This window comes from Balaenoptera ricei, chromosome 16 (genome assembly GCF_028023285.1).
Source record: "Balaenoptera ricei isolate mBalRic1 chromosome 16, mBalRic1.hap2, whole genome shotgun sequence".
NCBI lineage: Eukaryota > Metazoa > Chordata > Mammalia > Artiodactyla > Balaenopteridae > Balaenoptera > Balaenoptera ricei.
Window position 1 is genome coordinate 16471906 of NC_082654.1, and position 27756 is coordinate 16499661.

Sequence of the window (27756 nt, forward strand, 5' to 3'; positions counted from 1 at the left end):
GGGGAAAAAATCCCAATTGGATGATTTTTCAAAGTGCTTATATGTATAGTATTTTGAGTGGTTACTAGATGTGCTTATCAGCTGTAGCAGAACTTCATGAAACATTTTTTGTCAGTCACTTTTCATCAGAGCATAGGAGGTTTTCCCACATTATCCTAATGCTAAACCTACTTCAATTCAGTTATAGTGTTAGTTGGAGTTTACCACTAGATGCCATTGAAGATCCTTAAAGTTTAAGGATCCATCTTCTGTAAAATAAGTATGTGCTTCATCATATTTGCAAACTATGAATTTACTTAAATGAAGGGCTATCTGTAGAAGTTTTCATTGTATGAAATTTCACAGTATGGAGTACCAGCTTATAGTTACAGAGAATTTTAAGTTAGTATATAGATAGATGTCACACCTAATCCAATTAGGTATTTCTTATTAAAATGCCAAATACTTTTCATACAGAGGAACTCAGCGATCACTAATTAGCATATTACTTACTTTTTTGTGAGGGAGCTAAGATTATAGATTTTAGAAATTGTCAGCCATAGAGTCAGGATCCTGACAGAAAACAGAAGCTGGTGATTTGGGGAGAATTTCATAAAAGGACTCTTTACAAAGGTATGGGTGAGATTTAGGGAGTCCAGCCTGGGAAAATGCAGGATCTTGGGGCTGCTGGAGGAGCCACTATCACTCTTTGGGCTAAAGGAATAAGGAAACGGTGCAGGTAGTACAACCCAGAGAAGGTAGTTGCATAGAGAGGTCATCTGACAGGAACAGTGTGTGATTCTGGAGGAGCCAGATCTCATTCTCTGCCTACCCTCCTAATCTTCTGCTTAGTGCCTCCTGTTGGCCAAACCCAACTGGAAGTATGAGGGCAAAGAAACTTGTTGATATGGTCCCTGATGGTCACTTTCCCAGAGCACAGGGTGGGCTGGGAAAGAGTGGAAAAGTGATCTGAAGGAGTAAACAGAAAACAGCAACCATATTAGCTAAAGGAAGAGGAATAGGAAAGGGAAGAAGCAAATATTAGTGATATTAATTTGTTCATTGTATCATTTCTCTTTTTTAAAATTTCATGACACAGGTCCTGAAAATCTTGTGTAAAAGACCAAAAAATACATTGGTGATATTATAGGAAAATGTTATTTGTTTTAATTAATTTTTATTTGAAAAATATGTTTTGTTAATGCTAGATATTTTTTTCAAAGGCCAACAAGAAATGTGAGGAGGCACGCCAGGAAAAAGAAGCAATGGTAATGAAGTATGTAAGAGGTGAGAAGGAATCTTTAGACCTTCGAAAGGAAAAAGAGATACTTGAAAAAAAACTTAGAGATGCAAACAAAGAATATGAGAAAAACACTAACAAAATTAAGCAACTTTCTCAGGAGAAAGGACGGTTGCACCAGCTGTATGAAACAAAGGTATAACTTTTGATATTGTATCTTATTTGAAGCTTATTCTCTTTGCTTTTCCTTATTTAATCAGATAATCATAACTTAACATGGTTAAACCACTGTTAAACATAAAGTTGTTTTTCTTAGTTTACCTTCAAAGAATGTGAATGCTTTAATAATTCCAATATCTTGTTACTTAGCTGCAGAATGTTTTTCCTATGAAAAGATGAGAAACTGACACGTTGTTTATTAGACAGATCTTTTTAAAAACTTTCTTTTAAAATCTGCACGTTGAAGAAATGACTTTGTGCTTCAAAGGAAGATTTTATTTTAGTAAAAGATATAGATGGTGTGTCAAAATGTGAGTAGTTTTTGAGCCAGAAGTATACTTTGACCAGAATCTTAATGTAACACTTACACATCATAGAATAGAATTTATATTTTACTTGTAGAAAAACATGTTCTTACATGCTGTCCAAGGAGATTTAATTAGTGTGCTATTCAGAGTCCTTGCTATTAACTAGCATCCTCATGGCGTGGTCTTGTGTCCAGTAGGTTATCATTTCTTGGTAATCAATGTTATTTTTTATTAATTAACTTTTAGTTCAGGAATGTTGTCATTGTTCTCAAGAATTCTGGCAAAACCAATTTAATTCATATTTCACCTTAATGTCAGCCAGTTGAGAAGAATCAGAAAGGTATGCTTATACTCGCAGCGTACTAGTTGGTTAAAATATAAATGTTAATCATCTTATGTCTATTAATTGGTTTTAGGCTTTTACTGTCCTCTTATGATTTGAACTTTAAGTCAGTTTATAGGCCATAATGTGCTAGCCCTGAATTATAGTGTTATTGCATTGATTATCTTGAGATATAAGAGATACACAAATGATTGGTTGGTTGTTTAAATGAAAAATATGACCTAGTGATATTATTTTAGGAAGGTGAAACTACTAGACTCGTCAGAGAAATAGACAAATTAAAGGAAGATATCAACTCTCACATCATTAAAGTAAAATGGGCACAAAACAAATTAAAAGCAGAAATGGATTCACACAAGGTGAGTACTGTAATACAGTGGAAAAATTATTAGAATCAGTTTTAAGAGCACGTGCAGTAATAGTTATTAATGAGGCATAAAGCTTAGTGACTCCTGTAGTAGGATAGCTTGGGCCTGAATATTTGGTGATTGTGAAAAGATATTTCCTTGCATGATTTACATATTAAATTGGATAGAATGTTGTTTTATCATTCATTGTTTTTAACCCCCCAATGACTTTGTTCTTTAAGCATTTTTAGTGTGCTGTATTTTATATTAAACATTGTCAGGTTCAGGAGGAAGAGGAGAATATGTAGGTTATCAAAATTGAAAGTAAACTCTGGAAATTCTTAAAAAATTATTAGTGATACAATTCTTATAATCAAGAAATATGAATTTTTATTTAAATATAAACATAATAAAGAAAAGTTTCCTTATCTGTTTATTATGAATATAATTCTGTTGGTATTGTGTATAATGAATATCATATTATTAAACAATATAATAAAAAGTGGTGATAAAGGCTGGTACCTGATGCCATAATTTTAAGCACTAACTGAACTGGTATAAGCAGTAATAAAAATCTGAAGATGATAGAATGTGAAGTAAAAAAAAAAAAACTTTGAAATATTATTTAAACAAAGCCATGTTATTTATAACAGTTACCACATTTTCAAAAATAGGCTTAATGATATTGTTTAAATTATCATTGGCATCTCTTTAAATAATCCTAAGTTGGTAGAACTGTTAACCTTTGGATATTTGTACATTATAATATCAGAGAAAACTGTAGGGAGAGGTGTCTGTGTTGACAGTGGTCAAAGATAGGTTAGAGAATGGTAGGTTTCTGACCTAATCGCTGATCAGCAAATGAGTGTTAGAAAACTATATGGGCAGAGAAAGAACTGCCAGAAGGAGTAGGGGCAACAATCCTTAGGGCTCACACAGGGCTACAAACCATTTAAAATTGTATTTGACACAGGAATCTCTCAATTGCTATGTTTTGAATAAATGAAGTGAGTACCTACTATGTATCAGGCTCTGTTTTAGTTATTGATGATATAGAAGTGGGGGAGAAAACAGATAAAGTTCTGTTCTCTCTCTCTCTCTCCTCCTTCTTGTTGAGCTAATATTCTCATATTTTAAAAAACAATATTTGAAAAAAAAACAATGTTTGAAAAAGCCTTCAAATGTTTATATTTTAAAAATAACACAGTTTTAATGTAAGTCAAATTATTTTTAAAAGACCTGCAACTGAAAGTATGTAAGTAGGCACTTAAGTGTGTGGTAGGTTTATCCAAAAACAAAATGACGTATAAGAAGCGGTGTGTGAAGGATAGATGCAGTTTACATTAAGAGATGACAGGAAAGGCATTCCAAGTGGAGGAACAGCAAGATAAGAGAGAAAAGGGAGATGAATATTTGGTGTTTGGGAAAACCAGCCTAACTAGACACAAGGTTTATGTTAGGTATTCCTTTGTTAATTCAACATTTATTACGTGAACAATTAATATGTGGCGACTGCTGAGCTAGGTGTTATCCAGAAGCTGTATCCTCAATGGGGGAAGCATGTAAGCTACTGGACAATGTATCAGGTGTTACAATCTAGGAATTCCCTGGATTCTATCTATGGGAAGGCAGAATAGCAGCTTCTGCCCCTTTCTGAAGGGAAGCTACTAGGAGGAGATGATACCTAAACTCTCATTTGAAATCCACATGATAGCCCAAATTATGGGACTGGATGGGTACTCTGAAGGAGAACGTTGGAGCTACAGGTTAGGGCTGTACTTGGACAGTCACCACAGGAAGTCTAGCTAGTCAAGGAGACAGCGAAGGCAATGATGAAGTGGGCAAAAACAGGAGTATGTTGTCTTGTAAACATAGGAAGGCTATTCAAAGAGTCAGGAGTAATCAGAACTGGAACAGGTAAGTCAAGAATAAGAAATGAGAAAAAGCAATTGGATTTGATGAGAAAGTAGTCCCTGCAGACCTTCAGAATTGTTATTTTAGGAGAGTAGTTGGGAACAGAAACCAAATTGCAGCATGAATCTGTAAAAAAGTTTTGAATAGGTACCTTGGCCATAAACCGAAGAATTGTCTTTTATGTGGGTCTACAAAGAACTGCTTAAACACTTTGCTCTTTTTGTCTTTTCAGGTTAGTAACTTCTAGTGATTTGATGAAAACTCTATCAAATTTAACTTTATTTAATGACTATCAATTAACTGTTCAGGCCACATTTAGTTTTTTGTCAGAAGCATAAAATGTTATTACTAGAATAGTATCTGACTCCAGTGGCAGTGCTAAGACAAGAACTTTCTCTACTGTCTGGTCATTATTCTCACCATTCATCACATCACTATGCCAACCTTGTTGCTGTCTGTAAAGGAGAAACCCAGTTTTCCTTCAGTGTAGGGAAAAATCCAGTTCTCCCTACTGTGGGTTTCTTCCCTTTGTGTCTGTTTTACTTTTACACAGAACACTTCACTTCTGTCACTTCTGGTTACCAATGTGTGACGGCTTTTCCCCACAACAAGCAATTCTCTGTGATACCAGCTGAGTGGCCTACAACTTAACTCAGTTTTGACACTATCGATCCGGAGATAGTGTCAGATCCCACAGGTTAAAGGCTCAATTCTACAAGACTTACCCCACCTCCCACTTCAGGCACCAGTCCCAAGCCCAGGTTATCACCTGTGCGTCTGATCAACTGGCTATAGATTGGAGGTTCTAACAACCCCCCCGCCTTGGGTTCAAAAATTTGCTACAGTACCACACAGAACTCGGGGAATGAGTACAGTTACATACCTTTACCAGTTTATTAAAGGACATTAAAAAGGGTCAGATGAACAGTCAGATAAGGAGATACATAAGGTAAGGTCTGGGAAGGTCCCAAGTGCAGGAGCTTCTGTCCCTCTGGAGTTAGGGTTTGTCACCTTCCCGATATTGGATGTGTGCACCATCTGGAAGCTCCCCAAGCCTCATACTTTTGTTTTTTTGCGGAGGCTTCATCACATAGGCTTGAGATTGATCATTAACTCCATTTTTACCCTTCTGCCTTCTCAAGGGAATGGGGGACAGGGTTGAAAATTCCAAGCTTCTAACCATGGCTTGGTCTTTCTGGGGACCAGCTGTCATCCAGAAGCCATCCAGGAGTCCAGTCAGAGTCACCTCATTAGAACAAAAGACACTCCTATCACTTGGGAAATTATGAGGATTTCAGGAGCTCTGTGACAGGAACAGAGGTTAAAGACCAGTATTAGAACAAGAGATGCTCCTAATGTTTTTATCACTTAAAAAATTACAAGGGTTTTAGGAGCTCTGTGCCAGGAACTGGGGACAGAGACCAATATATATTTTCTGTCATCTCACATTGTCTTTTTGTCAATGCAGGAAACCAAAGATAAACTCAAAGAAACAACAACAAAATTAACTCAAGCAAAGGAAGAAGCAGATCAAATTCGGAAAAATTGTCAGGATATGATAAAAACATATCAGGTATGCTTAAATTTTTGAATAGATTAGTAACAAATTATGCCAGATATCAGTACTCTTGTTTCATAAATTTTTGTATCTACAATATTCGAAGTGTGGAATAGATTTGGTAGGGCAGCTAAATTAAATACGGGCTATTTCCTATGTTAAAGTACTTGCAGCTTAAATCGAGATCTTACTAGAGAAGTTTTTAACCAAATAAAAACACTAGAAAACGTTAGAAGAATGAAGAGTACAAGAAAAGGTATAACTTAAAAAAAAAGCCCACTCTATGATGTTATATATGTTAAGTATGCTCTTCTAGTTGGTGCAAAATTGACATATTTAAAATCTTTGAATACAGTCATCAATTTTACATACATGAGCTATGTATGTCACGATGAGGAAACTTAATTGCAAAAGCCTTCTTCACATTTCAAAACATAAAACTTTAAAAATTGTCATACTTTTGTCATTTCTTTCCCATTAGGAATCAGAAGAAATTAAATCAAATGAACTTGATGCCAAGCTTAGAGTCACAAAAGGAGAACTTGAAAAACAAATGCAAGAAAAATCTGACCAGCTAGAAGTGAGTAGCTTTGTTCTTTGTATACCTTGGATGGTATAATATAGAGGAGAGAAGCAACAAGTACTTATTGCCAGCTACTTTTAAGGCCTTCTGGAAGGAGCAAGTAATAAATTTTAGATCTGGTTTAGCATATAATGATTTGTGGTTTCTTTTAAACTTTTTTAAAGATGCATCATGCCAAAATAAAGGAACTAGAAGATCTGAAGAGGACATTTAAGGAGGGCATGGATGAGCTACGAACACTGAGAACAAAGGTAATTCAGTCTTTAGTCGTGACTCCAGAGGAAGGGTAAATATCTTTGATTTTGTACTCATTCTGATTTTTAAATCTTGGGGAAAGGATATTTATATAGAAATATTCCAGAATCAAAGAGTAGCATGTCAATTCCCTAGCAACAAAATTGACTCTTAGAGAAATAAAAGTGTCTTCCATTTCAGTCCCTTTAAAGTGTTTGCCAAACATTCCTGTTTCACAGCACATTTGCTTTATCTGTAAGTTATCCTTGGTCCTCTGTTACATGGGCTTTAGAGCTGTGTCAGAAAATAATAGGGACTGCCCTGGTGGCGCAGTGGTTAAGAATCCGCCTGCCAATGCAGGGGACACAGATTCGAGCCCTGGACTGGGAAGATCCCACATGCCGCAGAGCAACTAAGCCCGTGTGCCACAGCTGCTGAGCCTGTGCTCTAGAGCCCGTTAGCCACAACTACTGAGCCTGCGTGCCACAACTACTGAGCCTGCGTGCCTAGAGCCTGTGCTCCGCAACAAAGAGAAGCCACCACAATGAGAAGCCCGCGCACCGCAACGAAGAGTAGCCCCGCTTGCTGCAACTAGAGAAAGTAGGGAAAGCCTGCACGCAGCAGTGAAGACCCAATGCAGCCAAAAATTAATTAATTGATTAATTAATTAATTAATGAAAAAAGAAAAGAAGAAAGAAAATAATAGAAAGCCTTTACGTTTCTCCTAGGTATATTTAATAGTCTTATATACAGTTTTTTTTTTTAATGTTTGCTTATTTATTTATTTATTTATTTATTTATTTATTTGACTGCGTTGGGTCTTAGTTGCAGCACACAGGATCTTCGTTGCATCATGCAGGATCTTCTGTTGTGGCACGTGGGCTCTTCGTTGCGGCGCGAAGGCTTCTCTCTACTTGTGGCATGTGGGTTCAGTAGTTGCAGCACGCGGGCTCTCTTAGTTGTGGCACATGAACTCTAGAGCACGCAGGCTAAGTAGTTGTGGTGCACGGGCTTACGTGTCCTGCGGCATGGGGGATCCTAGTTCCCCGACCAGGGATCGAACCCACATCCCCTGCATTGGAAGGCGGATTCTTAACCACTGGACCACCAAGGAAGTCCCTTGTATACAGTTTTAATTTCTAACAACCTCTTAAATATTTTCCAATGTTATGGTTCTCATTGTAATAATATTTTCCCTTTTAATTAAGTGTGAAATATGTTATCATTATATATCTTTCATTTATTTAGAAATAGGCTTTTAGGTAACCACCTTGAATTTGCGATCACTTAATAATTTTTAAAGTGTCTTTCATGTACCTATTTGTTCTTCATGCCAGTACTTTGAGGTAGATAGGGAAGGTACATCCTCTTTTCAGATGAGAAAGTGGAGATTCAGCAAAAATGAAGTGGCATGCTAAAACTCCCATGACTAAATCATGAGAAATCTGAAACTGAAACCCAAGACTGTTAACTTCCTATTATATTTTCTTCATGTTAATTATTATTGCTTCAGAATTTAGCTTAGATTATTAATATATAACCACTGTCTGAAATAGCTAATAAAGAACAAGAAAATATTGTTGGTAGTTTAACTTGATTATGATTATTTGATAGGTAAAATGTCTAGAAGATGAACGATTGAGAACAGAAGATGAATTATCAAAATATAAAGAAATTATTAATCGCCAAAAAGCTGAAATTCAGAATTTATTGGACAAAGTGAAAATTGCAGATCAGATACAGGAGCAGCATCAAAGGTATAAAATGAGCAACTTCTGTTTATGCTAATCAACAGGCTTTTTGATTCTATCTCATTTCTGTTTTTAAATGCAATTGGTGCACTAAAAATAATTTTATATTTTACTAGATAAAAAATTTTTAATTCCTGTCTTCATTTGAACTTATTTTGGGTTATCTTTGGAGTTCCCATCACGGCTTCTAAAACTCAAAGTTTATATTCCCTAAACATTGGCAGTAGTTATTTATAAGACAGAATGGATTGCAGTTTTTTATCCGTTCCTTAGCTTTCAAATTCTCTTACTTATACACAGTAGTTTTTCTTTTAGAAGGTAGATATGTATCTGTGTCTATATCTTTGCATGTATGTAGCTCAAGGTCAGGAGGTAACATTATTCCTTGGCTTCTTTTCTTTTTTTTTAATAAATTTATTTTATTTATTTTTGGGGGGCTGCTTTGGGTCTTTGTTGCTACACACGGGCTTTCTCTAGTTGCGGTGAGCAGGAGCTACTCTTTGTTGCGGTGTGCGTGCTTCTCATTGTGGTGGCTTCTCTTGTTGCAGAGCACGGGCTCTAGGCATGCGGACTTCAGTAGTTGTGGCGCATGGACTCAGTGGTTGTGGCTCCTGGGCGCTAGAGTTCAGGCTCAGTAGTTGTGGCGCACAGGCTTAGTTGCTCCGCGGCATGTGGGATCTTCCCAGAGCAGGGCTCGAACCTGTGTCCCCTGCATTGGCAGGCGGATTCTTAACCACTGCACCACCAGGGAAGTCCTATTCCTTGGCTTCTTATAAAACCATTTAGCTAAATTCTACTTACGACATTACCTGAGAGAGCCTGGATTCAGGCTGGATCAAATACCTTCTTTTTCATACCCTACCAACACCCAGGCTGCTGAGTGTTGCTGAAGAAATCTCAACGTCATCCAGATTGGTGCTGCTATAAATTCATGGTTAGCAACCTCAACTGGGAATACTAATGCACCTCCAGTCCTACCGTATGTCCTTAGTCAGAGCCTTCTCCCCATCTTCTTAGCATTATTCCAAACCTTACTGCTTTCTTCACACTTCTGATCTTCCCTCTCACCTTGCTCTTTACTCTTGTCAGGCGATTACCTCTTACTTCACAGAAAAAAAGGGAGCTGTCAGGTGACACTTCTCTCAACCTCTTGCTATCAGTCCTATGAACTTGCCTGCATCTGCAGTCATTTTTCTTTTCCTTCTGTTATTATGGAAGAAATGTTCCTATTCTTTCTGAGTCAAATTGTGGTCTCTGCTCCTACTGTGGATCCCATGCTCTTCTGCCTTCTCAGGGACTTTCCTTATTATTCCTTCTTTATCCTTTATCTCTTACCTCCCTCTTTTTACTGACTTTTCTTCTTTCTATGTTTAAATATTATATCTTAAAGACATCAAAACTCCTATGATCTCCTTTCTCCCTTTCTTCACAACCAGAAATGTCTTTATAGAATCCTCTATGCTCGTTCTCCATTTCTTCACATGCTTTGTTCTTCTGTTCCTCTCCATTTATTCTTATTCCCCAGCATTCCATTACAAACTGCTAATGCATCCTTAAATATAGTAGATACTTCCCAGGTTAAGCCTTGCTTGAATTTTCAGTATGGACACACTAAGCCCATTACCTTTCTTGACATGCTCCGTTCTTTTGGCTTCATTTCCTTGTGCTTTCCTGGTGTTCCTCCCCACTTTCTGGCCAATCTTTTCTGTCTTCTTGGCAGCCTTCTCTTTACGTCATAAAGCTGTTTTTTGTTCTTATTTTATTATAACCCTGGGTGATCCTAACTCTTCCAGTAGTGTGCTGCAGGACCTTCAAGTTAATTATCGTCAGCCCTTTTTGCTGAGCTCCAGATACACAAGTATCAAAGACACCTCAAACTTATAATATGTCCAATACTGATTCATATATCTTGTCCACAAATGTGCTTCTCTGATGTTCCTGAGATGAATGATGGGTGTGACATTCACATGATTTTCCAACCCAGGAACCTGGGGGTTACCCTTGGCTCTTCTTTCCTTTCCCTCACACATGTAACCAGTCACAAAATATTTTTGCTGCCAACTCTTTCATATCTTTCAAGTCCATTCACTGTTTACATCCCCACTGCTACTACCATTGTCCAAGCCATTATCAGCTCTCATCTGGCAAACTGCCACGGCTTCCAAACTGTTTTGTTTTGTTTTTTTGCTTACTTTCCTTTTAGTCTGTTTCCTACATTGTGGTTAGCATAATCTTTTTTAAAAAGGAAATCTCAAACCTCTCAATGATTTCCCATTGCCTCAAGGATTGCCTAGTGAGTTCAGATGGCTTAACATGGCTTGGAAGATCATTAGTAACCCTGCTTCTCCCTCTGTGCCTTCTCCTTCTTTATTCTGTATTTCAGCAATAGTTGGTTAACAAATGTTAATTAATTGTCTCCTAGGTGCCGAGCCCTGTGTTAAGTGCTAGGATATAGTACTGTCCTTATCCTCATCAGTATTGAACATCTGTTTGTTAGTACCAACAAGAAGTCATTCTCTTGTTCCCTTCCCAGCTTTGCACATACTCTTTCCTCTACCTGGAACATATTTTGTTTTCCTACTCACTGTTACTTTTCCTTTAGCTCAGGAATTAGCTAACTATGGCCCAGAAGCCAAATCCAGCTCACTGCCTCTGTTTGTCAATAAACTTTTTTTTGGGAACATAGCCACTCTCATTCCTTTATGTATTATGTGTGGCTGCTTTCACACTACAGTGGCAGAGTTAAACAGTTGCAACAAAGGCCATGTGCTCCAGAAGCCTACATTGTTTACTGTGTGGGCCTTTTATAGGAAAAGTTTGCTAACCCTTTAAATATTAGTTTACTCATCACTTACACTAGCTTAGGTGACCCACTCTGTGCTTTCATCATCAAAAATGGTTTTTCACACTACTTGCCTAAAAGCTCTTTGAAAGCAGGGGCCATGTCAGTCTTGCTTATGTATATTCCCAGCTCTTAGTTCCTAGCATATATTAGGCATGCATAGTAATCCAAATAAATATTTGGATGAATGAATAAAAGTACCTTCATAAAGCATTTCATTCAATGAAAATTCTCAAACCATTAATGTCTTTTAATAGTTTAATTTTTTTCTTAAATATAAACTTTGTTTTTTAGAGGTAAACAAGAAATTGAAAATTTGAAGGAAGAAGTGGAGAGTCTTAATTCTTTGATTAATGACCTACAAAAAGACATCGAAGGCAGTAGGAAAAGAGAATCTGAGCTACTACTGTTTACAGAAAAGCTCACTAGTAAGAATGCACAACTTCAGTCTGAATCTAATTCTTTGCAGTCACAATTTGATAAACTTTCCTGTAGTGAAAGTCAGTTACAAAGCCAATGTGAACACATGAAACAGACAAATATTAATTTGGTAAGTATAAGTGTACATTTAACTTTTAAAGCAACATAGCAAGAAGCACAAATTAAATTTCCCTAAAAGCATAAACTTAATGGTAGTTGATTAAACTCTTTTTTTTGGCACTGACTTTCTGATAATTTCAAATCCTATGAGAAATGTCAGTTTTTCCTTTCAACTTATGCAGTTTATAATAAAAATGTTTCCCTAACATGGTTAGGAAGAAATACTTCACTTCTGAAAGTAAGAAAACCAGGGTTTTTGTCATTCCTAACTGGATTTACTATATATTTCTTAAAAGGACTTTAAATTTCTATATTTTTATAGCTTAAAAATGGTTTAATATTTCCAAGTAGTGAGAGTATCTTCAGGTTACTCATAAAAATTATTTGAGACTTTAGTCCAGACATAGAGACCTGAAAAAAAAAAATACAGAGACCTGTATCACATGTTGTTTTACATGTATAGAATGGCAGATGCATTAATATATCCCCCTGCGTTACTGTATAAAGAATTTGAGGAGCTCAGTAAACAAAACCTGATAAGGAGTGATGACAGAAGAATTTACTGTGAAAGACCTTGTATTTTTAAGGTTTTAAACTGTGAGCAGTAATTGAAACAGATATTAAAGTTGGTATTTTTTATCGTATTTAATATTTAGGAAAGTAGATTGTTAAAAGAAGAAGAACTGCGAAAAGAGGAAGTCCAGACTCTGCAAGCTGAACTCACTTGTAGACAAACCGAAGTTAAAGCATTGAGTACCCAGGTTGAAGAATTAAAAGATGAGTTAGTAACTCAAAGACGTAAACATGCCTCTAGTGTCAAGGATCTTACCAAACAACTTCAGCAAGGTATAAAATTCTTCTACACTTAGACCTTGAATGTTTTTGTTTCTTCTCATTGTTAAGGATTTACAGAAAAAATATATTTTACTTCAGTTTCTCCCACATTGATTAGAGCTGTATGTTCTTTTTAATGTATTAATGTTAATAAACCACATGGCTGACCTTCTTGTAGTTCCATGAATAGTTTATAGCATGTTCCATGTTAAAAGACATTTATTCACAGAACCATGAAATGTAATAATTGGGAAAGTACCTTACCAGGGCAGTAGTGTCTAGACTTTGTTGATCACATACTGCTGTCAATAAAAAAGTATTTAAGTATTTGTTCTCCAATTTGTAACTAGTTATTTGTAAATTTTAAACATGTATTACTCTAGTTTATGCACATTAGAAAAACATGAAAAATACAAATTTAAAAAGATTAGATTAAATATAAGTATAAATAGAGTTCTGATATTTTCTCCCTACCCTTGTCCGTGAGTTGTTTTGTGCAGCATCTAGGGTACCTGCCCCCACCTTGTAGACCTCCCACTTAGAAATCATTGAACCCTCACCCTTAATCTTAGGGGAAACAGATCCAGAAAGGTTATAAATTACCTGAACACAACAATTAACATCTAGAACTGGAACCCAGATTTCTTACATTTAAAAATTCATACAAATTGGGAGTCTGTGCTATGTGATTGGATACAAAGATGAATAAGAGATGTATTCTGACATCCTATTCTCTACTATTCCCCACTGCTTTATTTGTATTAAAATAGGGTGAAATATAGTAATATGGTAAAAGAGACTTAGCATTTACTTAATATAAATATATTCAGATATTTGCCGTAAGAATTTAGTTTGTTTTCATAGATATGATTGAAGGGAAATTTGGGGGAAATTTTTGGTACTGTAGAGCTCTTCGAAATCTTTCAGGACTCCAAAAGTTAGGTTCTGTGTACCTAAGTGATGCCAGTATCAGTTGTTATCATAATGTTGTTTCCATATGTTTTGTATATGACCTGTACATTTCTAGATGTCGTTTTATATGAATGACCCTACAGCCCTCCTTTCGAAAGTACATATTCAAGAAATTTCTCTTGTTGTTTATGCCATTTTGGCCTAAGTGATTTTAGCGATTAAAATTAGAGATAGTGGAGGCCAATGGTCATGACAGTTGTCACAAGTAATCCATTTCTTTTTCCTGCAGCACGAAGAAAGTTAGATCAGGTTGAGAATGGAAGCTATGATAAAGAAGTCAGCAGCATGGGAAGTCGTTCTAGTTCATCAGGTGAAAAACTAATGGTTTTACAGTTGTTTTTTAGTGATTGATTATAAAAAGAAATAGCATTTTTCGGGAATTCCCTGGTGGTCCAGTGGTTAGGGCTCTGTGCTTTCACTACCGAGGGTGCGGGTTCAATCCCTGGTCAGGGAACTAAGATCCCACAAGCCGCAGCACAGCCAAAAAAAAAAGGAAAAGAAATAGGATTTTTTGTTTTAAAAAGTATCGATATGCTTTTCTTTAATTTTGAATTATAAAAAGTAGTAGTTGTACATAATTATGTTGTAAAAAATATTTCCAGTTAAATGTTTAAGTTTAATCATTAGACAGGGTTTCAAGTTTGTCATGGGGTTCTATACCATCTGTCTCCCTACCTCCTTTTCCTTACCTGCTTCTTTATTCTGTGCAACAGTTTACTCTTCCATTTTAAAATTCAGATTTGTATCCATCTATAGAGAGATTTGGTATAGTATGCTCTTTCTTTTTCTTTTAATTTTATATTACTTTTAACACCTGAGAGCTAATGAAATGGTCATCATTATATATCAGATTTTATATATATATGTTTGTGTGTGTGTGTATTTTTAAATCTTTTTGCTTTTCTCATGGTAAATATACCTATAGTCTAAAGCAAAACTTAAGTCTATAAAATTATGATTGATAGCACTGTGAAAATGATAATTGGCAAAATATCAGCATATTTACCATTTTTGGAATGCCAGGAACCGTGCTAAATGTTTTAAACATATCATTTACTCACAGAACAGCCATGTGAAATAAGTGTTGTATTCCCATTTTACAGATGGGGAAACTTAAGATTCATAGTGTTTGCATGACTTTTCCAAAATCCACAGTAACAGAACTCTCAGGCTCTTGAGTCTGCACGCCACTACCTTACACTGCCTCCCAGGAGTTGCACATTAGGGGAAAAAACATCATCAACTGTTACAATAGTGGGAAAATTGTGTAGTAGAAAGAACATGGGTTTGAGGTTACACATGGGTATTTAGATCCCAGCTCTACCATTTATTTGTGCATGACCTTGGATAAGATATATTACTTGTCTTAAATCTACACAATAGGGTTGGGAAAAAAATGTGTCTTTGTAGGTTAAAAAGGATTAGAAATTCTTCTCAAATGATATTGGTAAAAATAATAGCTAACATTTACTTAGTGCATACTATATATACTGTTCATGCACTTCAGACATGTTAACTAATTTAAATGAGGATAACAGTCCTATGAGGCAAATCATATTATGATTCACATTTTGAGATGAAGTGACCTTGATACAGAGAGTTAACTTGTCCAAAGTCACACAGCTAGAAAGTGGAGAAGTAAGATTTGAACCTAGGCAGACTGGCTCCAGAGCTTAACCCACTGGCTATATTCTGTCTTCTGTCTTTATCTGTGTCTGTCTCAGTTTAATTTTGGTGTCACTTCAGACTTGTTTTTCTGACTTTTCTGGAGTTTCTCGTTTCTCTATTGCACTTACTCATTCTATTCCTGAGAGACATACTAGACCCTTCTTCCTTTCCTTCCTTCCTCCCTTCCTCCCTCTCCTCCCTCCCTTCCTCCCTTCCTTATTTATGGCTGCGTTGGGTCTTCATTTTTGCGCACAGGCTTTCTCTAGTTGCGGTGAGTAGGGGCTACTCATTGTTGCGGTGCACTGGCTTCTCATTGTGGTGGCTTCTCTTGTTGCGGAGCACAGGCTCTAGGCGCGCGGGCTTCAGTAGTTTTGGCGCACAGGCTTAGTTGCTCTGCGGCATGTGGGATCTTCCCGGACCGGGGCTTGAACCCATGTCCCCTGCGTTGGCAGGCAGATTCTTAACCACTGCGCCACCAGGGAAGCCCTAGATCCTTTTTTCTATCATCAATGTATTCAGAAACAAGAACTCAGGTCAGGTATGACTTGTGTTCTGTATCCAACTCTGTTAAATTGAATATATGAAAATGATAATAGAAGAAATAATATATGAGATTAGAGTTGACTCCAGACTAAGTACAATAAGTGGATTTTGTTTGTCTTCAGGGTCCCTCAATGCTCGAAGCAGTGCAGAAGATCGATCTCCAGAAAATACTGGGTCGTCAGTAGCTGTGGATAACTTTCCAGAAGTAGACAAGGCCATGCTGATTGAGAGGATAGTAAGGCTGCAAAAGGCACATGCTCGGAAAAATGAAAAGATAGAATTTATGGAGGATCACATCAAACAATTGGTGGAAGAAATTAGGAAAAAAACAAAGTATGTATTATTATGGTACTGTAATCTGTGTTCAAAATACCATTATTCACATGGTAAAGTTATTGTGTTCAAAATTAATCATATCAAGAGCCTTTCTTTCAAAAAATAGTTCTTAAAACTAAAGACATTCGGTTCCCAATCTTTTGTTGATCACTTATTTATGTTCTAGGTTTTGGGACTACAGACATGAAAGAAAACACAGGTCTTTCCTTTAAGGTGATACAGAGTTCAGTAGACACTGATTTTTTAAGATACTAAAATACCTTTGGACTTAAAAACAGTGCTCTACTTAGCTTTTTATTTTCAAGACGGTGGTTTTAAGAGATAATGGGGTTGTGGATTATCATTCCTGTTGGGCAGGACATAGTGAGATATTATTGGGCATCTACTAAATATAGTAGAGAAATATAAATATAAGGCACTGTGCCTGTGACTTAATATCTCATTGATTTCTTAAAACTACCCAGGGAGAGAATGAGTCCTCTAGTTCAGGGGTCCCCAACACCCGGTAATGCAAGCTCCCCATCGCTCGCATTACTGCCTGAACCAGCCCACCCCACCCCCCCAGGCCGTGGAAGAATTGTCTTGCACGAAACTGGTCCCTGGTGCCAAAAAGGTTGGGGACCACTGTGTCTAATTTGACAGGTTAATTAACTGGGGCTCAGGTCAAATTACTAAATGTTCCAGACTCACCACTCATCCTGTAAGTGACAGACCAAGAGTTGGAAATCCAAACCCAGCTCTGACTGACTCCAGAGCCTGTGCTGGGCCAAATTCCTCTCACAGATACCATATTCATTTAAGTAATATTGTGGGTCTTTACCCATGACTTAAAAATTTTTATTTTGAAATAATTTTAGACTTAGAGAAAAATTTGCCCATGACTTTTAAACGAAAAAGAGTAAGACACAGTTTTAAGTTTAATGACAGGAAAATAGAAAATATTAACTGAAACTGGAACAATAAATTGCTCACATATTTTGATTTAAAGTAATAAGGAAAAAATAGAAAAGCAATGTTTATGTATCTTTAATCTAAATACCGTGTTAGAACAAAAATGGGATTAAGAAACCATCTGAATAAGGAAAACCCCTTTATTTTCTAATATAGTTCTGTTATTAACTAATAGATAATTACTTTATGCTAATCATCTTTAAGCTTATGATTACTCGACTCTTGCAAGTTACAGTGTTTGTAATTCTGCAAGGCCATAACTGATAGTGTCGTTTTATTTTGCAGAATAATTCAGAGTTACATTTTACGAGAAGAATCAGGCACACTTTCTTCAGAGGCATCTGATTTTAACAAAGTCCATTTAAGTAGACGGGGTGGCATCATGGCATCTTTGTACACATCCCATCCAGCTGATAGTGGATTAACATTGGAACTCTCTTTGGAGATCAACCGAAAACTACAGGCTGTTTTGGAGGATACGTTATTGAAAAATATTACTTTGAAGGTATTTGTATTTCTCATTCACTTACCAACCAATAAACATGGCAAAAATGGTGCCTCTTTCATAGTTCGATCCAACACATGGATGGACTATTTCTGTAATGCGGGGTAGCCATTTTTTCCATAGATAAAATTTTGTGTTTTTCTCTTTTTGAAAAGTACAATTTTTAAAATTAGCAGGAAAGAAAGAAACAGCAAGAAAATCAGTTTAGCTGTTGGATAGACGCTAAGATGAGTCATTTACTGAGTCATTTACTTTGCAATGGGTGGCCTTTGACATATATTACAATTAGTTATAATTGATTACTAAGACTTTAAGATTGAGGCATTTATTTTCTAATGTATTCCAGCTTTATTTTATTTTTTGCAGCTGTTATCTGACCCAGTTATTCTATCTGTGCTGTTTGGGCCTTGATGGTTAGTAATGGATTTAAAAAATAATTTTTTTAATCTGGTAATATTTTTAGGCACTAAAATTTGCTATAGCTTCAGTAAAAAGAGTGTCTGACTCTGAAGTGTACAGGATTACTTTACTGAAAACAGCCATGTGCCTAGTTTATCTCACATGGCATTTAAGACTGTCACCGTTTCAGTTCAGAATTTAGGCAAAAATAGTTCAAACTGAATCTTTTTACTTATTATACTTAGTAGTTCTGTTTTTTTTCCCCTCTTTTTCCAATTGTTAAAGGAAAATCTGCAAACACTTGGAACAGAAATAGAACGTCTTATTAAACACCAGCATGAGCTAGAACAGAGGACGAAGAAAACCTAACACAAAGTTCTTCCTCAGTAAACAGACAAAAGCTACACAAGGAGCAGGTGCCATTGCCCAGTATTGTTGGAAACTTTTCCCTGCTTTGTGTGTCAGCCAGTAAAAAATTTGTTTTGCTTCATCTGTATAAAAAAGTACCTTTTTACAATACAAATGCATTGCTGTGTATACTGTAAGAATGTAAGCATTGATGAAACTTGTTTTTGTGTGGTGACAGCCTGTCATTGAATCAGAACAACTTATTTAATTTGCTGATAGTCATATGAAGTGCTGAACATTATGACAAGGGCTTTTGAAAACCCCTTCTCCATATTTCTTCCCTTTAAAATATATAATGTCAAAAATGATTTCACTTTTTAAAATTATGCATGAAAGGACAGGTGTTAATCATTCAGTAATATGCTATTTCTCCAACATGAAGAAAACTAAAGAAGTGATAAAAACTTGTTTTGACATTCTAATATAACATTTGCTTGTGTGTTAGGGATGCTAGTGAGTTCTTAAACCATTTGATTTTAATGGAAGCTAATAGGAAAGCTAGCTTTTGGTAACTAGCAATGATCAGGCATTGTATGCCCCTGTCAGGTTTCCTTATTTGTGCTAGGTACATTTTTTTCAGATTCGAATTGAGTTAATAGTTGAGTTTTTTAAATCTCCAGTTACATAAAATATGATTTTAAATAACCTGCTCATTTAGAGAATTCCTGTGGACTTCAGTTATTTTTTAAAATGTGAAATGGATTAGTCTCATTAGAACAGAGAGATGAATAATGAATTCTTTGAAACTGAAATACTTTAGTTTTACTGACATCAAGTATAAAGATAAATTTAAGATATTTATAAAGAACCAGTTCCCAAGAGAATCCAGCATATGGCACTGTTAACCATTTTATCTGTGCACCATTCTTTACTGTTGGTATAATTATATATTATAGTGAGGTGATCTTACAGTCCCCAGATATGATGTGTTTGGTATATTTATTTAAAATACAAAATAATTACATCTCCGTAACCAAAGGAATTTTAGAACCAAATTTATGTATCCTGTTGGATTTTTACAATATTTATGATGTACACTTAAATGTTGACAGTCATAGCATCAGTATTTCTGTCATTGAATTTTTTTCTCACCTCTTGTAATTTCTCACTTATTTTAATTTCTGTGTGTGGTTTTTCACATTTCATTATATTCAGATAATTTCTGTAGTAGATACCTTGGCACATACACAGATGTTGCAGCAAGCCTCATTTTCGTTTTGGATTTTCGCAACCTTCTTTCTCCCCTTAAGAGAAGTAAGCTTTGCGGTGATGGATTAAAAGCCTTTAAAGAATTGTGTGGCTTTAAAAGTTGGGCGGGGCTTATGGTGGCAATTTCCCTTTAATGTGTTTTAACTTTTTTTAAAAATCAACATTGCTTTAAAAGATCAGTTACTAAGGATTAGATAATTCAATGCAGCATTTTTTCTGTATATTGAGTTATATGTTGTCATCCAAAAACAAAATCTTTTCACTTCAGAATGGAAATACAAGTCCAGAAACATTTTATATTTAAAATAGCTATAAAAGTTTTAGCCTTACCATAATGTATCTTGTTCTTTTTACCAGTGATAATTTATCAAAATAAAGAAATGAGGGTAAGTGCAATCCCATCTGAATTATTTTCCTAGTTGTTTTTGACAATACTATTGATACTCCCAAAGACTATTTAGTCAACATAACTAAATTTTTACAGCTTCTTATGTGATATAGATTCATACACTACAGTATTTGTTTTTTTCCTCCCAAGACACAAATTTATTAATGGAGACCAAATAGTGGTCAGAACCATAGTATTCTATGTCTATACACCTTAAAAATATACATTTTTTGCATACATATATTACATATGAAAATGAAACATTCCAATATTAACATTTGTGCCAGCATTCATTTAGAGAAGTTTAATGGTTAAACAATTTTAGAAGAATGTAATTATAAACCATATTTTGACTTATTATTACTTTTCGCACCCATAAATGTATGGAACTGTGGAAAACTTGAAGAAAATGCTTTATTTTCCTTTTGCTCTTTAGTTTCTACTATATCCTTTTGTATATGGATCAGGACTGAGCAAAGTGTGTACAAAAATGTGCATTTATCAGCTCCCTCTCTCTAAACTGATTCACAAACAGATTCTGATGTAAGCATTTAGAGGGCCTTCTACCCTTACTGTACTGAATATATGGAGAGAAGAATGGGGTGTCTAGAAAAGGAAAATAGTCTGGATAAACTTGAGATCTAGGAGAAATTTTGTTTTATGTGTTTATTATTAATTGAACACATCAAATGCTGTTTTTGTTAGCACTATTTTGGTTTCTTTGAGCAGGAAGTGATTTTTGTGTGTGTGTGTATATATATGTATACACTTCACTAGGTTTTAATTTTAAAGTGAATACTTGCTGTGACTCCCTTTTTCCCATACCACTTCAAACGTTAGCCTGATAAGTTTTAAGGATTGAAAATGGTGGGTTTGGGCAGAAGAATGAGTTTAAAGTGGTTTTTTTTTTTTTTTTAAACTTTCTATCCATAACCATTTAAAGCAGATTATCTTGAAATTAAATTTTGTCAGGCTACCAACATGTTATTTATTCATGTAATAAACACAGTTATTAGAAACCTCTTATTGCCAGGCACCATACAGGGTATCATCATTATACTGATAGACCAGACAGGGCAATTCCTGTCTTTACGGAGCTTATGGTCTAGTGAAAACAGCTGGGAGGCAGTAGGAGCAGCTCTTTAAGCCTCTGCAGCTCACAACCAGCCCCTGTTGGAAGAGGGTTAATTCACTTGTGCAAGTATGTGACCCAGAAGTCTCACTCTGGCGTGAAGCTTTGGGAAATGAATCCTTGCTGAGGTACACTGAGAGCAGATTGCTGTTTTCGTGGTGGTTCTGCACATTCCTAACTTTTTTTCACAGCTTGATGTTTAATTATTCTTTAAGAAGAAGGAAAAAAAAATCCAAAGACTATAAAATGGTATTTGATTTTTGCCATTTTAGTAAATTATTAATGCCTCCTTGATGCTCATAAAGATGAATCTAATCACATTGTCATGCATATTTCCAAACTTTGTTTTACAGTATACTCTAAAGACTTTTACATATAATTTTAGGCCAAGATTTACCAGTAGAAGGAAAAAAGCACTAGAAACCATTAATATTGTAAATGTTATATATGCTACCGTGGTGAAAATATTTTTATCAATCATGTTATTCCATATCATTAATTTGCCTTATGGATGCTGAGTCCAGTGGTCTATCTTCCAGTAACCTTTTTAAAACAAAACAATTCTTTTTTGACACTAAGATTGTTAATTTTTAACACCAGTTGGTGGCACTAGAAACCTGAAAATTTTCAAGGCTGAACAAGAGAAGATAATCAAAAGAGAATCCAAACAAAGAATTTTCAGGAAAATAAATGAAAAATATAATTGTATATTAAAGATGTATTTTTCTTCTGGAATGAAATTCTTTTTTAAAATGCATATGGCTGTCCATTTTGACTATGATGAAACTTGTTTACCTTCCAAAGTTCATATATATATATGTGTGCATTGTACAGATAATCTTTAGTTTGATTATACTGTTCATTTTGTAAATATGTTTCTGTATAAAATGAATCTTTTCAAGAGAATTTTATGTATATATTGTACTTATTAAATAGGTAATGCCTATTTACCAAGTTGTATTTTACTGGCATCTTTGATTATTTATTTACGCACACCACTTGCTAACAGACTGATTCTCCAGACTTGGCAAAACCTGATTCAGATTGCTTGAATTTTCTTTTTTAAACCAGATTAAGAATTTTTGCTTTCCATTTTTGTCTTTACTCATTACCATTAAAAGTCAGTGAACAATAGTAAGCAAATTGAATGCCACGTTGTATTTTAAATTTTTGTTTAAATTATTGATAGCAAAATTTGGCCTTTTATAAAAGGCCTTTTATACATGCCTATGTGAAAATTTCTCATTGAACTTGACAAGCCAGTAATAAATTCAGATTTTCCACAAAATTATGGAACTTACTTGCCCAAATTATCCAGCTTTAACAATAAAGATCTAATACGTTCAATAAAAAGATATTGAAATGGCATTAATTTCATGAAGGTAACGTGTATGATGGATATTTCATATCACAATGTGTTGTTTTCCATTTCTCTTAACAGTTCAAGTACACAGATTATGCAACATTCCTTAAAGAGTTTACTATTGGAAAGAATCCCCTGAAATCAGGATCCTTGGAATAAAGGTAAAATTAATAGAAAAGAGGAAGCTTTCCTGACATCCTTAATAGTCTGCGTTCGGCGGCTTGTAGATTTGTTTGCAAGAGAAAGGAATATATAAAAGAAGAGGGTGAGTTATTGGAAGAGTATTGGCTTACGGTTCTTAACTTCAGTGTGACCCGCAGTCATAAAAGACCGTTCCAACAAACTTAAATCCAAGTCTGTTTTTTCTTAATAAAGTCTGCTTCAATCAATGAGTGTAGCATGAATGCGCACTTCTTCAGGACCAGCAACTTGGGAGGATGCCTCCGGCTGACCAGTGCTAATGCTGGTTTAATGATTCTGAGAACAGTGTGACCAGACTTGATGTCCCTGCCCCTGCAGAGATGCACCATTAATTCCTAAGTTACATTTGAGACTTGATTCTTATTTTTTAAAAGAAGCATCCACTTAAGTAGTTTTCTATTTCTGAGGAATTTTCAGCCTTTAAATTGTCCAAAGGCCATACTTCTTGCCAGTCAGACTTGCCAGTCTGCCCCCTAATTGTACTTCAAAAAAAAGGATAGGATGTTAGACCTGAGAGGAAAATCTCTACCATTTAACCCAGTGCAAAAAGAGTTCTGTTGAAAGTTTAGGATTCACTGAAATAAGAAAACTTAGCTTGTTGATAGTCAACTTCTAGTTACATTTACTTGGGAACTATATTAAATACTAGAATACCTTTCCACATCATCCATTTCACTGTGTAGTTTTTGCTTTTAATAATTAGAGGCCCAAGGGCAGGAAATTGTGTGTATGTGTTTTCAGCATCCTTATGCTTTACTTGTTCCAAGAAATAGCAGTTAAACCTGCCACAGTAGCTATTGTTTCTTTGGCAGTTTCTTCTTCATGAAGTCTGACCAGGGAAGATACCCCCAAATGCCCACTGCCTCTGATGCCCTTGATCTAGTCTGCCCGCCCGCATGAAACACTTTCAGCTCTATTCCCACCAGAGCCCCCATAGATCCCATCTCCCCCAAAAAACAGGTCCCTAGGAGTCCATGCTAATGGAGGCTGTTGCTTTGGGCTCTCAACTGGCTTCTTCCTGGATTTTGTGTTTTGTTTTTGGGTTAATTTGGGGCAAGCCTGGAGGGGTTGGAGGGAGACCCTGCTGGGACTTGCAGGCCAAGAAGAGTCTGTTCCTGGCTTTCCTAATTGAAATTCAGAACCCACTTTCTTATAGAAATCGTATTTTGAAACAGTGACTGACTAAGTCTTATCAAAATTTATGAGTAAAAAGGCTTTGTGTGCTTGCCTGTAACATTTATTACCTTTTTTCTTTATGTGGTTAAATGCCTTCTAAGCTCCAAGGCACCAACTTTCAAAAAAAGTTAAAGCAGAGGCTTGGAAGCATAACTTCATGGCAGAACGGTGCTCCACATGCTCAAGCCCCAGGTGCCTTCTGAGAAATTACGTGATCCAATATCACAGTCTCACAAAGGTGTTCTGAAGTTTAAGCAGTCTATCTGAGTAACCTATTTGCAAAGTGCATACTCTGAAGCACAAATGTTGCTGATGGTTTTTAAAGATCGCACTCTACCTGCAGGCATGACGTCGCTCCATTTCAGTAACAGCTTTGGGATAAAGCGGAAGAGGACCTTTCCTTTTGTCTTTGCCCACACCCGCTGCCTCCCCCAACACACAACTTATACACACCCAAAACAACAACCAGAACTCTACCTGTGCAGAGCTGGTTTGGCTGTCTCTGAGTTTCCAGCCTTCCTGGATTCCTTCAGCATCCTGCTTGGATGGGCTTTTATTTACCAAGTCAGTCAAGTGAGGAAGAGATTAAAGGGAAAAGAGAAAGTTCAGCGACATTCCTTGTCACGTTCAGTTCCTTGTCAAATTACTGTTTCGCTGGTGGAAGTGCTCCATGTCAGAGACGGGCTTGCCTGTGCTGTGGATGATGTACTGCAGGAGGCAAGGCCCATGTAACGTGGCTGTTTAGAGAGGATGTTCCATGGTGATTTCCTGATCTTACCTTGTACCTTTTTGTAGTTATAAGTCGAACTAGAGATGTACCAGCTTGACATATGTGTATGTATTTTTTTTGTTGAACGAGGGGATTCCAGAGAGTTAAACACTGAAGTCCTAGTAGAAATTAACTTTGTGTGATTGTGTGTTGGGGGCATGGAGTAGGGGTGCCGGGTTAAAGGACTGTTTCAGTTTTTAAAAGAATTTATTAATGTATTATGTAATTTAAAGTTGACTTCTATTAAAGCTTCCAAAAAAAGAAAAAACGCCAGTCAATCCTAGGAAACAGAGTATACTGAAATGTTTTTCTAGATTAACCTCTGTCTTAAATGCTCATTAACAGGTAAATAGGTGTCATATTGTATTGCAGGCTGTGGAGATGAGAAGCAGAGACCTTATCAGGTTTGGGGGGATGGGTAGAGTTGGGGTAAGGACCAAGTTCAAGTGAAGGTGAGGTCTGCAGTGATGGCCTGAGGGCCATGGAGCTCATGGTCTGATACAGCTGGCTACATGATCCATCCCCCAATGAAGTTAAAAGCCCCTCTGATTGGTTCTGGACACTTGTCAGTATAAGAAAAGTAGCTACATAAATGAACATGGTTTGTCCTGCGAGGTGCTCTAATGTGTTTTAGGAGTTTACCCAATGCTGTATTTACTTAACACAGTAGCATTTAGAACCTAGTCTCTCTGGTCAGAAATAAATCAAATACAATGTACTGTATTGCTTTTGCATTTTGAGAACGTTTGTTTTCCCTTTGAAATGATAAGGAACACAGCTAAAGGACAAACATATCAAGGCAGGGGCAGGGAACAAATACTAATTAACTGCTTTGAGGGAGGCTCTGACAACCGTATGAGGTAGGAAACAGGTGCACAGTAGTTCTGAGGATCTTCTTGCTAGGGATTTGTTGAGCTGGAATTTGAACCCGGTTTTGGGGTGCCTTTCACTATCCTCTGCTGCCTCCCAAACGTCAAAAGTACTAATACTTCAGTGAGTGGGTTGAAGTCATATTTAGATTCTTTTTCTTTGCACTAATATGGTTTAAACAAAAGACCAATAATCTATTAAAGAAGATGGATGTGCAAGTTTGTGTGATTTAGCAAACTCTTAGTTGGAGACTTGGTGCCCCTCTTTTCTTCCTCTTTCTGATTGTCTTTTGACTAAGCTCTTCCTCTAACTGCAATCAGAGAAGAACAGAAATAAAATCAGTCATTTTGTTCCCTTTTAAACTCAGTAAAGATTTGCAGGGGACTCACAGTTGATAGATGATATTATAATTTTCTTGACAGTCTGGGCAATGAATAGGTGTTCCTTAAGCTTCTGAATTACCTACGGGTATACCTTTTCATGCTGCCCTGTTGGTGACTGTAACCGAGCCTCCCTTCCCTGCCCCATCTCCATCTAAGGAACCAGAGAACGCTGAGGGCTGTAAAATGATCTGGACATGGACTTGAACAACCCTGCCCCGCCACTGATTGTGAAACCTTAAACACGTCACTTTACCACTTTGAGCTTCAGTTTTCTCACCTGTAAAATGGGGATGATAAAACATTTTTCTGAGGACTAAATAGGATACTGAATGCGGAAGAACTTTGTAAACTGCAGAGCTCTGAGATGTGGACATATAAGCTAAGTCTTTAAAAATAAAGGGGTAATTCCTGTTTTTTTTTTAAAAAACTTATTCAAATTGTTGAAGGATGCATATATATGTGGATTATAAAAATTGTTGCTTTAATAGAATAACCTTTACAACAAAGTGAAAAAATACTGTTATATATACAACTATGTGTATATGTAAAGGAGAAGTTCTGATTGGATACATAGACTCAACAGTGGCTTCCCCTGAGGAGTGATTGATATACTTTCATATTTCACTTTAAATTCTTGTTTCCAAAATATTTTTCAATGAGTATGTACTCTTTTTTGCTATAGTTGACTTTTAAAATTGTATTCTAAGAATCATATCACATGCTGGTACCATAGGAGTGCATAGTAAGAGAAAGGGAGGGGGGAGGGGTGGAGATTATACACACACACACACACACACACATAGTTACTATCTGGAAAGATGCTATTGTTCAATTTTCTTTTGCAAAAGATTGAGTTTGGAAAGAGGTAGGAGAAGGTGATATATTGCCAATGTTCATTTGAGCAGCATTCCCTGAGAAGATCTATAATTCAATTCTTGCTTCAGACCTTTGTGCAACCTACAGACACCTGCAGCCTGATGCCATTTCTGAAGGTGGGATGGCGGGTTCGGCGGCTGCATGATGAAAATAAGTAACGAGAAGAATGCAAGTTACTCATTTTCGAGCCAACCCCATCCTCTTGTGCACAGCCACTGAGGTGTCAGCAGGGGGAGTGTTTAGACGGCTGGAGCTTTAAAATTAATACTTGTTTGACATTGTCACATAGACTTTGTCCCGAGGGCCTGGTTCTACTGTGAACATACTGTGGGTGTTTCACCCTTTTGTAGGAAGAAGGAAGGAAAGGGAAAAAAAGCACTGTGGGGCTTAGAATTTTACTAATACCAGCCAAAGGGAGGTGTTCACCTGACTTGCCTCCTGTAGCCCCTGGAGGTCAGGAGGTCTAACCCGGGTTCTGATTCCAGCCACCCCCTAGCTAACACACAAGCACTGGTGGGCTGTTGAAGATAGGAAGGCAGACGGTTAGCGGGCACCTAACCACGTGCCACCCCCGCCACGTGGTTGGCACTCATTCTCTTAGTTTAAGAAAGCTCATTGTCAATATTTCGTTTAGGTTCTGTGGTGCTTTCAAAGCAATATAGATAACTCAAGCATTGCTCCTGACTCAATGTGTGTTTTGATAGAACTCAGGCTCTGTTTGCTGCCACTAAGACTCAGTCATTATGCTAAGCAAGATACACATGTAAAATAAATTGTCCATCCTTTTCTAGAATTTCTGCCTGCTTTTGGATTAATTCGTTTGTATGATTCAGTTATATCTCCAGTACTGGCTTAGGAGTTAACCCTTTTTTAAAAAATGTCTTGGTGGTTACCCTGGGGTTTACAAAATATCTG

At 36.4% G+C, this 27756-nt stretch overlaps 1 protein-coding gene across 1 annotated transcript in view; it reads left to right on the plus strand.

Moving 5' to 3' along the window:
• The window catches only part of CCDC186 (coiled-coil domain containing 186), a 46412-nt gene extending 23893 nt beyond the window's left edge, over positions 1-22519 (plus strand). Inside the window, exons 5-16 of the mRNA XM_059900017.1 lie at positions 1203-1415; positions 2329-2448; positions 5819-5923; positions 6390-6488; positions 6656-6742; positions 8340-8482; positions 11613-11868; positions 12515-12704; positions 13894-13974; positions 15998-16208; positions 17448-17667; positions 18352-22519. Of these exons, the coding sequence (XP_059756000.1) occupies positions 1203-1415; positions 2329-2448; positions 5819-5923; positions 6390-6488; positions 6656-6742; positions 8340-8482; positions 11613-11868; positions 12515-12704; positions 13894-13974; positions 15998-16208; positions 17448-17667; positions 18352-18435 (1809 nt within the window). The 3' untranslated portion in view covers positions 18436-22519. The remainder of the gene's footprint in view (positions 1-1202; positions 1416-2328; positions 2449-5818; positions 5924-6389; positions 6489-6655; positions 6743-8339; positions 8483-11612; positions 11869-12514; positions 12705-13893; positions 13975-15997; positions 16209-17447; positions 17668-18351) is intronic.
• Positions 22520-27756: the final 5237 nt, after the last annotated feature.